At 48.0% G+C, this 13,370-nt stretch overlaps 3 protein-coding genes across 3 annotated transcripts in view; 2 read left to right on the top strand and 1 right to left on the bottom strand.

Moving 5' to 3' along the window:
• The first annotated feature begins 465 nt into the window (after positions 1 to 465).
• Positions 466 to 9,522, top strand: LOC149335899 (T-cell immunomodulatory protein). The gene is made up of 3 exons (XM_089552447.1): positions 466 to 2,105; positions 3,603 to 3,860; positions 8,297 to 9,522. Exons 1-3 carry the CDS (start codon positions 720 to 722, stop codon positions 8,435 to 8,437), a joined length of 1,785 nt encoding a protein of 594 aa, XP_089408573.1. The 5' UTR covers positions 466 to 719; the 3' UTR covers positions 8,438 to 9,522.
• Positions 9,523 to 9,610: 88 nt separating this feature from the next.
• Positions 9,611 to 11,034, bottom strand: bug (thioredoxin domain-containing protein bug). Its single transcript, XM_089552448.1, has one exon. The coding sequence runs from the start codon at positions 11,010 to 11,012 to the stop codon at positions 10,128 to 10,130; it is 885 nt and encodes a 294-aa protein (XP_089408574.1). The 5' UTR covers positions 11,013 to 11,034; the 3' UTR covers positions 9,611 to 10,127.
• Positions 11,035 to 11,996: 962 nt separating this feature from the next.
• Positions 11,997 to 13,370, top strand: part of Atg17 (autophagy-related 17) — a 47,931-nt gene continuing 46,557 nt past the window's right edge. Inside the window, exons 1-2 of the mRNA XM_089552446.1 lie at positions 11,997 to 12,582; positions 12,843 to 12,943. Of these exons, the coding sequence (XP_089408572.1) occupies positions 12,876 to 12,943 (68 nt within the window). The 5' untranslated portion in view covers positions 11,997 to 12,582; positions 12,843 to 12,875. The remainder of the gene's footprint in view (positions 12,583 to 12,842; positions 12,944 to 13,370) is intronic.

Genomic DNA, 13,370 nt, shown 5'->3' with positions numbered 1-13,370 from the left:
GTTTGTGAGCTCGTATGTTGCACCGCCATAATAGAAACAGGGCACATGTTCCAGCAGGGTTCCAGAGCCATGTCTGGTTTTTAAGGACAGGAAATGGAGCAGTAATTGTTTCACATCTCGGTGGACACCCGAACCAACGTTAATGGAACTAAACTCCATGATCGTTGACCCGAACCGCGCCAGATCCGTGTCCAGAACTTTGAATGTTCTGGTAAAACTAATTCTGAACTCGTTCTGGTTAAGCCGCAGGTAACCACAGAATCTTTTCTACATAATGTTGCGCAATTTTTTATGACAGACTGACAGAGAAGTAAAACTTTTAGGTGTTTTTTTAACGCAGGCTATCACAGTTTTTTTTTCTTTCACCCTGACAGCCATTAGATGATAGGATGCTCGCGCCCTCTAGGTTGCGTTACAAATTTTACGTATCGTCCCGTGCTAGGTTCTCAGAAGGATATGCTGTGCCATACAAGCAGAGGTACAGTCAGGCAGGTTTTGTGCATTTCCGCAGTCCCTTGATTTCCGTGCGTTGGTGAATCATGAAATGCTAAGCTAATGCTTCTAGTCGTTTTTGTCACCGCAAAAACACTTCAGAAGAATACATGCAGGCCGGCGAATCACGTTGACAGACGCGTTATTATTCGCCGTCCTGTTCCGCGCGAGGTGTGAAATGATTTCAATTGAAGCGAACAATCAACAAGTGTCGTGAGGCGGTGATCATGATTAGCGTTCGCGTGATCGCCGTTGTACTCGCTGCCGTATTTCTCGATGGGGCCTCGTGCTTCCGAGACATAACGGCGGACGTTTTCGGCAGCGCCCAGCCGAGCGTCCTCGGCGCTTTCGGAGATTTCAACTCAGACAAGCTGACCGATCTCTTCCTGGCCTCGAGCGACTTCCACAAAGTGGAGATATGGATCGCGACGGGTGCCAAGCCGTCGTTCGAGAAGTCCGACGTGCAGTGCAGCGTCCCGGGCGTCATCGCGAGCATCATGCCGGGCGACTTCGACGGTGACTCCATCATGGACGTGCTGGTTGCGTCCAAGGAGAGTGGTGGCAAGTCCGACGTCGACATACGGATCTTCTGGGGGCGCCTTCGAATGGGCGTGGACTGCGACAACAGCACGCAGATCACCGCCGGCTGGCAGCCGTTGCTGTTCGACTACAACAACGACCGCGTCGTCGACATTCTGTCTGCTAAAACGGAGGACGCGAATACGAGAACGGTGTGGACCTTCGGCCCGAGCCGGATTCCGACACCCGTGACTCTCGGCCAAGGCTCGAGCCCGCTGTCGAAGCCGCATTCCAACTCATACGTGGACCTCAACGACGACATGACGGCCGACCTCATGCTCACCGCCCAGTCGTCCATGGAGATCTGGTACTGGAGCGGCGACGGTAAGTTCAAAGGCCCGCTCAAGCGCGACTACCCGCAAGACGCCGCAGTCAAGGGTCAGTCCCTCTTCGTCGACGTCGACGCGGACGGTGACATGGAACACGTCATGCCGGTATGCCTTGGCAGCGCCGATTGCAAGCACTCGGCCATTATGGTGCTGAACGGAAGCCACTGGGTCCCCTGGTACGAGTCGTTCCAGGACGCTGCCAACTACACCTGGAGGTTCCACTACGAAGAGGACCAGCCGGACATCGCGATGCCAGTCGCGTTGCGCACCGCTGACGTCGACATGGACGGCTACCCTGACTTCCTGGCGATACTGGACGGCAAACCGCCCGGACAGAAGAAGGCGGTGACCCGGGCTACGCTGTTCCTAAACGTACGCTGCGCGGGCTGCCCGTTCGGCCGAAACTTGGTCCCTTACTGGAATTACGGGGCCTTAGCGAACTTCGACGCTGCCAAGCTGGCTGCGTTCTTCGACATCGATGAAGACGGCCACATGGACATCCTGCTGACGAACGGAACCCGGCAGAACGGCTTCCACACGTACGCGCTGCGTAACCAGTTCAGCGATGACGCGTGCTTCATCAAGGTTCTCGCCGTGAGCGGCCTTTGCTACTCAGACTGCCCGCAAGGGCATCTTGCCTACGGTACGAACCAGCCGGGACCTCTGGTGCGGTACCGCATCATAACGTCCAGTGGCTATCCGCAGGTGTGTTGCTTTGTTCGGTATTCAAACATGTGCCAGCAAACAGCCATTTTTGGCTTAATACTCATAGTGCAAAGTGTAGAATGCTGCTTCGAGGTGCTGTTTAACTGTCACAAACACTACCATGCCTGATTCACGCAGTAACAGAGAGAGTTGCACCAGCATTAGACTTGTCATTTTCACTAGATGCATGATTGAGCGCCGCAAGCATCGCTACAGAGTAATGTAAACCATCCTAAACAACCTCAGTCAGTATCTATGGCTACTATAATGTGTATACATAGTTTGTACATGCTGCATGGACATGATGATGATGAAGCATGCAGATTCCACGAGCACTGACCACACGGGCAGCAGTAAGTTGTTTATACTGTGTTCCACAATTTCTTTGTAGTGCAGTGGATGCTGCAAATGCAGGTTGACAGCTTCCTCAAGTGTGGAGGACAAAAAGTTGGGCGAGTTGGTTCAATTCCATAGTTCAGCAGCGCGAAAAATGGAGACAAAAGAAAACGAGGCAACGCAAACACGGTGCTGACTAACAACTGAATGCTTTATTCACAATAGACAATGATTATAGGCTGCAAAAAATGTGAACAATCACCTAATACTCCCAGAAGTTTAAAAAAAATGACTGTATAAAGTTTCACCTGATACCAGAGCGACAAGTTTGCACATACCCCAGCCCCTGAAAACAAAAAAATATTGCTGCATTTTCTGTTGCCTCCGTTTCTTGTGCCGTTGAAAATGGAGCCGTCAAGTGTGCTGTTCTCATGCATGCACAGGCCAGGTGCCCAGGTCTTAGTCTGTGAAACTGACCCCATCCTCCCAGAAAAACCAGCATGTTGATAGGTCCAGGCGACTACTATAGCACATGCAACGCCTGTGATGCTCGGCCATTACTTGGCTCTGTTGTCATGGCTAAACTTTGAAATGATGTCACCGGACCTGACCGCTGGCCGGAGGCAAATAACATCGGTTCCGGTAAAGGCATCAGCAGCTGCTTATGCCATCACATCGCCAACACATAATGGAATTAGGTGTCCCTGTGAATTTTTTTGACGGGACACCGCATCTTCTCTCATCTAAAGAAACAAGCAAACGGTGGTGTCATTTTGTTTCCAGTGACGCAGAAAAAGCTGTCCCTGTACAGTATTAACTACAAGGGACAGCAAGTGGCAAATGGATCCTGCATGTGGACAAGGGGCAAATGGGTCCTGCAAATGGTCGAGGGGCAAATGGGTCCTGCGATTGGGCGAGGGGCAAATGGGTTATGCAACTGCACGAGGGGCAAATGGGTCCTGCAATCGGGCGAGGGGCAAATGGGTCATGCAATTGTACGAGGGGCAAATTGGTCCTGCTTGGACCTATTTACGGGTGTGCAGTATTCTCTAAATAAAATTAATAAAAACAAGCGCTGCGGAGGGTAGGCAAGAGGGCTTCGTTCCCCTTCTTCCCTCTAACCAAAGCCTGCATTGTTTATCGCCTTCCTGTGCACCGCAGGAGAGCTGTAGCAGCCAGCTATACCAGTCGGCGCACTACGCTCTGCAGCTGCCCTACGTGGTGTTCGGGCTCGGCCAGTCGCCAAACTTTGTGGACGTGCTCACCGTGGCCTTTGCGAGCAACGAGAGCGTCGAGCATCCCAGCGTGCACCACCAGTGGACGCAGATCATCCCCAACTCACAGATGGTGATAATTCCGTATCCGCCCAGTGAGCCATCACGCTGGGTCAACAAGCTGTTTGTCACCCCTGGGCGGCAGGTGTGTGCAGTCTTCTGTAATGAGGACATTTTCCTTCCTGTCTTCCCTCTCACTTTTTGAATTCGGCATGGCTGGTTTGAAGTCCTTTGATATGTTTATTGATGAATGTGAGGCTACTCAGCTGATTATTATAAGACACCACACTTTCAAGAACACCTTCGGCAGGTTCTTTGTTTCGATGCATTTATTTACTTTTTAGGCTTGAAGGATTACAGGAAGTAGTGGAGTTAGGAACAGTTTGAAAGTGTGCAAGGGTGGAATTGGAAAAAAGCTGCATGTATGGCACTCCTAGAGTGGATGTTGTCCGAGACAGCTGCAATGGTGACTGGAAGCTGGTTTCAGTCACTGCTTCTTGAAATTCAAGTTTATTAAAAAATCTTTGCATATTAATCTGTGATGTGTAATACCTTAGGCAGTGGTGGAACTGGCAACTGGCTTCTTGTAGCAGCTTTTGTAGCAGAAGAAATCGCAGTTTGTAGCAGCAATTTTAAGTTTTGTAGCAGGAAAGAAAAAATGGCATTTTGTAGCAGAATTCGAGCTTTTGTAGCACAAAAAAAAAAGCTTCGTACCAAAATTTCATGCCAAAAAACAGTTATTTTAAATAAAGAAGCTTTGTTGTATTTCTGGAACAGGCATTTGCTCAGATGTTTTGAGCAACCACAGCCATGCAAGAGCAAGCTTCAATCCCAAATGCAGTTTAAAGTGCTTGCTTCCTTAAAAAGAGCCGAAAATAAGCAAAACAGGAGGTTCTCCTAAAAACACAGCCGTTTTTATTCAGAAGAGCGACATAACGAGATGCTCAACAGAACTATAAAAAATGCCGTTCTTAAAACAAACTTTCAGGTACTATTTCTTCCCTTTTCTTGATGACTCCAGCTTAGACAGTGCCGCTGCGAGCTTTTCCTGTCGATTCTTCAGAAGGGCTTGTCCGCTCTCAACGTCTGCAAAATTTTTATACTTGACACCTTTTGTGAAAAGCAGCTCAGCATTGGTGATCATATTCCTGGCCAGTCTGATCTCTTCTTGTACCTTCTCTTCATTCTGACCTCTTTTCTGGGTGTCTTTGTCCTGTACATCACAGTCTTGTTTCGCTTGTTTTGCACGGGTCTCTTCTGCTGCATCCGCCTCCAACCGTTGCAGCTGACGCTTCCGCGATCGTTTCACCGCTCTGATTAATCCTTGTGTCATAGGAATGGCAGCTGGATTTTCTGCCCGATATAAGTTAGTCATAAGTTTTGTTACCTTTCAGCTTTGACAAAGACATCGAAGATGTGAAGTGTCCATCCACACAGGCAGTGCGCTGACAGTGGTCCCTTTGTTCACCTTCGGTTGCAAAGCAGCGATGGCGATGTGGCTGCCGGCAGATGCGTTGCCGGAAGTGTTGCCGGCAGACATCAGTTTTGGTTTCACGGAAATGAGTTTCGGTTTCGTTCTCGGCAGAGTTATTGGAGTTATTCAGAGATATTTCGGCGCAGGCGTGGCGCAAAAGTAGGCAAAAACCCAATTTTGTAGCAGCATGTAGCAGGATTGCCCATTTGGCGCAGTTTGGCGCAATTGGTGCAGCAGTTCCACCACTGACCTTAGGAGATCCCAAATTTAAGAAGCTATTTGATGGACCGCCGAGTACAAACTGAGTGGTTTTAATACAACATAGGCAGCAAGCAGAGCAGAAATTAGTGTAATATTATAAAAAAAAGTAGCAAACCAAAAAGGTATGCAATTACTTCAAGAGGTAACAAATACAAATTTTCTGGTCACAACATGTCCAGAACAAGAGCTGGTATACAGATGTATACAATATTTTAAGGTTACAAGTCAGGGCTTAAAGCAGAATAAAATAAAGAAAAACGCACCAGTGCTGAGCATGATTTAATATGAACATTGCAATTTATTAGGTAAATCATTTTTAAGAAGGTGATGAAATGAATGAAATGTATTGGAAATTTAGATTTTGTAAGGTATGTTATTGCATAATGATCATGGAATAACAAAATTGTGATACAAGTTACCTCCACAAGACCCATTCATTTGAATCATTGTGAATAAGGCACCTGTAAGACCACTGGAGCATCAGGGTTTTTTCTTTTTTTTTCTGCATCTTCTGGCAAGTGTATTTTTTTTTGTCATGTCCTGTCTATGAGATGGAATATTTGCTTTGAAGTGATGACCAGAGCTAGATACACAAGACGGTCGAGTAAAAAGTTCTTCTTCCGAAATTGCTTGCTAGTGAATAAAGTTGCACAAAATGCAAGGCAGGCAAAGTTTCAAATGCAGCCAAAGATATAGTCTCAAAGGTTAGGAGCATTTCAGCCCAGAGTATTTAGGGAAGCTCGCCAAGATGGTATAAAATTCACTCAAGGGAGTAGTTACTCGTTGACATCCTCCTAGGGATGGCCTAACCTTTATTGAATTCTGCTGCGCCTTTGGGGATTTCCCTAAACACATTGGTTAAACATCATTCCCCCCCCCCCCCGTGATGGCTGAGTGGTTATGGCGCTCGGCTGCTGAGCCGAAAGACGTGGGTTCGATGCCGGCCGAAGCAGTCGAATTTCGATGGAGGCAGAATTCTAGAGGCCCATGTACTTTGCGATGTCAGTGCACGTCAAAGAACCCCAGGTGGTCGAAATTTCCGGAGCCCTTCACTATGGTGTCCCTCTTAGCGTGAGTCGCTTTGAGACGTTAAACCCCATAAATGATAAACGATGAACACCATTCCCGCTTCAAGTTGCGGATTCATCCAGCATCACCTTACCATCTACTAGTCATCCTGGTAATAACACCACTAGATGAAGCATGCACATCCCCTTGTTCTTACGTGCATTTTAGGTGACTGACTTCAGTGATGGTGCCAAAGTATTTTTTTTTTTCCCACATACCTGCATCCCATAAACTTTTGGTGCCACCTGTACATTGAGAAAATAGCATGCATTTTTGGAATTAGCAGAGTTAGAGATCAGTAGAAATCTGAGGTTGTAGGTGCAAGATATGGTGAGAGCCATTTGTATTAAAAAATCTACCAATGAACAGTGCTAAGGCAGGAAAAGGTGTAGTGTCTCCATAGAGCATGATATTACGATAAATTGCAATCAAATAAAAGGACACTGTGCCTGTACTAGTGGAGCCCTGGCTATAACAGATGTGGGTGTTTCTGCTGATTGAGCTTGTGGCAGTGGTTGGCCTGCTTGCTAGGTGTTTTCAGGAATGTTTATGTGTGTGAATGGGTGTCTCGCCTCATTAGTGCCAACTATAACAACACTGCTGGCCAGAATTGGTGTGGATATCATGGTCAAAGTCAAAGTTGTGCAGTGTCAGAGCCATGCTCTTAGCGCTGAATTATTGACTGGATGTAATAGGAGAAAAAATAGATGCAAACCTTGCCTTTTCTTTTGTGATTCCTTTTCTACAGCGGTGTAATTGGGGAAGGGCTTTGGTTCATTGCATTCTCCTAGCTTGAGACTGGTTTTGCTCAATATGTATTTAGTATGTTCCAGTGTTCGTTCGTCGTACAGAGAGCTAAATAAGCCACTCCTAGCAAGAGATGCTGGTACCATCCGGGACAGGCCGATTAATTTTTGGTAGTGGACGCAGCTCGAGTACTTTTAGCCTCCTCCTACTTAGGTGCAGGATATATCTTTACACAAGTTCGTTGGTTCTTTCCGCTATGTATTGTGCCTGTTGACACATTTTCATATTTCTTTGTTTATGTACAAAGCAGTGAGGAAGAAAGTGGTTGCTGAACCACTTTGCTTTGCTGCTTAGCTAGTTTCCTTGCCCAAAGCACTTATCCTATCAAACTGTACTCTCTTTCATACATAGCAGGCAATGCTGCCAAAGCTAGCACGTCCGTTCGCACTGGCCAAGTCTGCGTTCAGAAAGTAGTTCGCCATGCAACCAAAACGAACACAAGTATATTTTGTTGCGACGAACCTTAAGTGCCGTGACTGGCACCTCCTGGATTTCGTTTTACTTCTTTACACATTTTCGTCCCGCAACTCGTTGAGACTTTGAGAAGCAGGAGTTGCATGCGACGCGTTTGGTAGGGCAAATCGCTCCTGCTCAGTCCACGCCCAAAAAATAGTTCTCAGTCGGTGCAAATAACATCCAGAGGGCCCGAACACCGAGCGCCTTACAGCTTTAACTGCGGTTTTGGACACTACCACGTCGTTTTATAGTGCTCTTTGTTTTCGTTCACACACTCACCGGAGTCGGAACTCCGACAATAACGAATGATACGTGGCGGAGTACTATGGTTTCACAGACACAATACTTGCACAGCCTCTGCAGCATTGCCTGCTATGTATGAAACTGAGCAGTACTCACAATGTGGCTTTCTTGCAGCTGCCGCTTTTTTTCCGCTTGTGAAAGATAAAATTTGATGCAGGTAAAATGGTGCAGTTTGCATGCCTCGATAACACCCTCACCCGCGCTCATTTCAGGTGGTGCTTACGTGCATTGCGCTGGTCGGAACATGCGTCTTCATCGTGCTGATCATCGGAGCTCTGCACTGGCTGGAGAAACGGGAGGACCGTCGAATGAAGCTCCAAGAGGCTCACCAGTTCCATTTTGATGCCATGTAAAAAGTCTCCTAGTGAATGGACAATGCTGTTATGGCAAATCCAGCCATGAGACTGCCTTATGTGCGAGTGCTGTATCATGCAGCACTGAATCGTGCTGAATGTTTGTTTAAGACATTGGACCCCGGAAGACGGTGCTGTTCATGGAAATGTAATGGGGTGGTGATGTGCTACTACGAATCTCCTGTGGCACAGAGCGAATTAACTTGTGTGCCTTCTGTGCAAAGCCTTTGGTCTTTGCTCAGTGGAGGAGTATTGTAAGTGTTATGAAAGCTATTGCTGTCATTGTTTTTGAAGCGCCGGTGGATTGTTAATGAATTGCTAATTCCAAGCGGCTGCTTCCGGTCTCCTTCTGTACTGGCGTTAAGACACAACTATGACCTATGTGCTCCAGCTTGGTGTCGTTTTGTTTGGCACCTATGGTGGCCCAACCTTGCAAGGTGTGGTATGTTAACAAGCTGTGAGGTTATCCAAGGCAAAACTATCGTGAAAATTTACCTCGTGCTTATTAACAGGCTTAACTTATACAGCTTGAGTTTGGTGAAAATTTACAGCCAGGCCTTGGTTGAGCACCACTTGTTGTGGAGAAGCATATTGGGTGGCCTTAATGCTGTAGTGCAGGTTTTCCGATGTGTAATGCATTCCTGCTTCCAAGAAACGACTTAAAAGGCCAAACTTCCCACGAATGCTATTGTAATTTTTGCAGCATACTACCTTCGACATGCATCCACTAAGCCTAGCTGCCTGTTGCTGTTGCATTGAGTGTATGTTGGTTACTTGCCTAGTAGAGATGTGCTACTCAGCTTGGTTGCACATCACGAAAGTGCACATAAGTTTCCTGCTGCATGTTTGTTGGGAATTGATGGTTGCAAGGCTTCCGAGATTATCCTGTGTGTCTGGGTACCTTTTTATATCTTTCTGGCTTTTTTTTTATTTATTATGTCGTTGTAGTTGCTGCCCGTGTTAATATCTAGTCGCACTCTTCAAGGCTGCTTGCCTTTTGGTAAGTGTACTTGAATGGCCAGTGGTCTTCTGTTTGTTTGCCTCGTGTGTCATGAAGCATAAACAAACTTCTCTTTTTTATGGAATGCACGTGTTTTGCTTGCTCGCACACCTTTTTTTTTTTTTTCGAGCAGAGAAAGAAATAAGGCCGATTACATATTCACTAGACATGTGTAACAAGCAAACAGTTGAAATCTATGGGAACTTCTCGAACCGCATGTACACAAACATGCTACTGGACAGGCACAGAATGGCCTTCAAACAAGTCAGTAAAAACACTGCACTTCCAGTGGTTGCTTCACACACACAGGCTGTCAAGTGTCCTGCAGTGTTGGTGATGTGCACAATACAAAACACTCAGTGTGATAACAGGTTTCACAATAGGGTTTAACTGGGACACCGTCTTCGCTTGAATCCACCATCACGCTTCCTTCACTGTGGCTCGAACAACCCACCTACATGTCAGTTGGTCACCGTAAGATGCGGGAAATCAACATGGTCGCCTCATTTTCGAGATCTCCATTGACTTAAGCGACGTTTCACATCGCCTCGTGCGTAGCTCGACTCCCGGAATCTGCCAGCAGGCCACGACTCCTGACAATCATTCTTGGCCTCCCATCACCATACCACCACGTTTAACTGCTCACTCCCAAACATCACAGTAGAAACTGATTTTGCTCAGCGGCTTATCTCAGTCTTGGTGCTGGTGTTGCGCCTCCCGCCACGCATTCTGCACGCTGGCTACCATTCTCTTGCAAAGGCTGGACCGGAGGAAAGCACCCACGACGCAAACGATGGTAAAGACCCACGCCGAAATAAGCACCCAGTCGGTGTACTCCAAAGGCATGTCGGCCAGTGGGCCGCTGTAGTCGGGACTCAGCGGTAGCGTGGTAGTCATGCCCGTGTGCCTGCCTATGAATGAAATCAGCCCCTGCATCGTGACAAACGTGTCGTTGAACTTGGCCACTGCGCGGCCGTTGTGAAAGAGCAGTATGCTAGGGACGGCGACCAGCCCGTAGCGCATGTTGATGTGGCTCGATTTGACGACGTCGACGGCGTAGAATTTAAGGTCCGGAAATCCAGCGGGCAGCGCGTTCACGTACGGCGCTGCGCTGGCGCAGAAGTTGCAGTACGGCGAATAAAACGTCACGACGACGCAGTGGCCCCCGCCGGCGGTCGCGTTCGTTTTGTTGGGAGGAGGCGAGAGCTCCTGTATCAAAGCCGTGCCGTTGATCAGAAGCAGCCGATTCGGCACATCACTCAAAGTCGAATCGTTTCTGGGAAGGCAGCGAATCGGATTTGTTGTCGCCGACTCGTTACGAGCGGCGGTAGATTGAGTGGAGTTGGCGGTGTCGTCGGTGCCGTTGACGACTTCCGCGTCGCGCTCCGCGTTTTCTAGAATGTCGACGGCTTCACTTCCAAGCGGTCGGTCTTCGACCTCGGCCATGTCTGGTGGCTGGTCTTGCGAAACAGTCACTTCTGAGTCCATGCTAGTTTCGTTTGTTTCAATTTGGGCATTAAGAGACGTGAAAAACGAAGCGACGAGCACGCAACACCATAACCTCACAGGAGCCATCTTGCTGATGTCGCTGACGCTAACGCTTCCTAGTTCTGGCTTTCGTAAGTTCTTGCGCACCGTGTTGTTGCGTAATGTTTCGAGGAAAAATTTTGCGTTCTAAAAGCTAAAACTTTTGTACACCACTAATGCGCATAGTTTATGTTCGGTATGCTCGATTTCTCTCTGATTACGAATGCGTCTTGTTCAGTACCGTCTTTCGCGTTTGACGTTTTTTACTGATGCGAAAAAAGATCTAGCGTACCCCTGACCACCTGCGAAGGTACAAGGCCTGCCAGAGGGGTGATTAACAAAGCTCCAGGTTTTCTAAGCATGGAAACAAACACTGATTTTTCAAAGGTGGGCTCAGCTAGCTCAGCCCTCGTTGGTGTTACACCCGTAACTTGAACTTTTAGTTACAGATACATACGCAGCCGGCCGCTAAGTTTGGGTGCCATTTTCTAAAACTCAGATGTTGTGTGAGACAATTTTAACATTTCTTTGCTACCAATGAGTTGTTACACGCGGAAGCCATTACTGGCCATTGACCTCATGACCCAGCTCACTAGCTGGCACCAGAGAGGAGGAAAGAATGAAAGGAAACGAGCAAGATGAGCACCTCAACATTGGCCAATGGGGATGGAAAGTCGGGAAAGAAGGATTGGCGGTCGGGTAGAGGGAAGGAAAGGGATAAGGCACGCACGTGGGCGCGCATGACAGTTTGTACAGACCAAGGTTTTTCTGCCCTTTGTTTCCTTTACTTTAATTTTCCTCTCTATCTACAGCTCTCTGAATACTTGACTTACTGCTCTCGTCAAAAAATAAGGCATGGAGTTTGAATTTTCAGCGGTTTGCGCAGCTGTAGGCCCGCGAAAAAGAGTCGCGCAACGCACGTGCAAACGAACATCGTCAAGAGTAGAGATGGCTTCACCGACCTTGGGTGACGAAATGGTTTCGAAACACCGCCACCGCTGTCAGCTTGTTACTAAGCGACCCGATCACGCGGTTACCGCGTTCTCTGCGTTTGACTTCGCTGCACATCGCTGGCTAAAGCTTTGCGCAAGGGCCTTGCGAACATTCCGCGATGGTGCATGGGTTGACATCCGCATTTAAGACCCGACATGCCCACATGCAAAATGTCCTTTCGTTCCGTTCTTTATTCAATCTCCGCTTAGGTGCGCTGTTGCGGCTGCTCTTGGCAGCGTTTCTCAGTAGCAACAATCGCGAGCTGGCAACACTAACAATAACATGGCGGTCAGCTGTTGGACGTCGAGTAGTGGGTGATTAGAGCTGTGGAAACGCGTTTGTTTATACACCTAGAAATTGCCGAAAGACTGATTTGAGCGCGCCAAATGTCGTTCAAAGGACCGGTCGATCCGAAGTGGCAGACCTCACGCGCAACGGGAGCGTTTGCGACTGGCAGTCTACAGCGACGCTTGTGCCTGGTGCGAGCATGATACTACGGATACTGCGGCCTCTCGACGCGATACTTCGGGTGATCTCCTCCCTATTGGCTCCCGCGGAAACGTTTTTCGCACTCTATACACCCGGCTCCAACATTGTGGTCAACAATCTGCGACAAGTTTCTTAGGTAACGCACTACTTTTCCCCTCTCCGAGCGGCTACGCGTTTCAATTTCCGTGCAGCTTTGTAGGGCAAAGCTCGCAGCCTGTTGTGTAATTTTCAGTACTACAAGAGAGCTGCGCTGATCGGAGGTTGTTGCGAGCATGCGGAAACGTGTTGCCACTCGAGTACTGCTGTGTTTTTTGTCTTGTTAACGTTTCCTCAAGCGTGGCATCTCCGTTCAACCAAGGTGGTCCGTCCGTCAGTGTCTGCCCTTTTCATCCGCAGGTCATTGTGCAGTTTATCGACAAAGGTGTCAAAATGTTGTACGTGTTCCTCGTCGATACAGGCAAGATGATGACCTTTGAAATGAACCACGCTGTCGAAAGGTGAGCAAACGAGCATGCGTGAATCAAGGCTTATTTGGCAGCGTGTAACCATAGCAACACAATAGGATCCTTTGTTCGTAGCCCCGCGGCTAGCATGCTATCTCTTGCTGCCTAGTGTTTCTGCGTGTTCAAGAGGTGTATCCCCATGGGCTTGGCCTTGTAGAGACCGACCGCGATTAGATCGCTTCCGCCTTTGCGTCTTCGTTTTTTCTTTTTTTTTTTACACACAATTTTGATCGTCGTGACATGACCCGTCTTCGCGGCTTTTCCAAACGACCGCGCTTTGTTTGAAACACAAACTTTGTCAGCATGACTCGTGAAGTCCATGTTTATTCGCACGCCGGCATTATTTATTAAAACCTGGCATCGTCGCAAGAATCCGGACTTAAATATCAAGCGGGTCAGCCAGATCTAATGTTTTCCTGAT

The sequence above is a fragment of the Amblyomma mixtum genome, chromosome 7 (assembly GCF_055824585.1).
Source record: "Amblyomma mixtum isolate Tamu chromosome 7, ASM5582458v1, whole genome shotgun sequence".
NCBI classification, from domain to species: Eukaryota; Metazoa; Arthropoda; class Arachnida; order Ixodida; family Ixodidae; genus Amblyomma; species Amblyomma mixtum.
This window is presented reverse-complemented; position numbering and strand designations above follow the sequence as displayed.

Coding starts and splice junctions, on each gene's coding strand:
- LOC149335899 (XM_089552447.1), top strand. CDS start 720: ATGATTAGCGTTCGCGTGATCGCCGTTGTACTCGCTGCCGTATTTCTC. Junction 2,106..3,602: donor CGTCCAGTGGCTATCCGCAG/GTGTGTTGCTTT, acceptor TGTGCACCGCAG/GAGAGCTGTAGCAGCCAGCT. Junction 3,861..8,296: donor TTGTCACCCCTGGGCGGCAG/GTGTGTGCAGTC, acceptor CGCTCATTTCAG/GTGGTGCTTACGTGCATTGC.
- bug (XM_089552448.1), bottom strand. CDS start 11,012: ATGGCTCCTGTGAGGTTATGGTGTTGCGTGCTCGTCGCTTCGTTTTTC.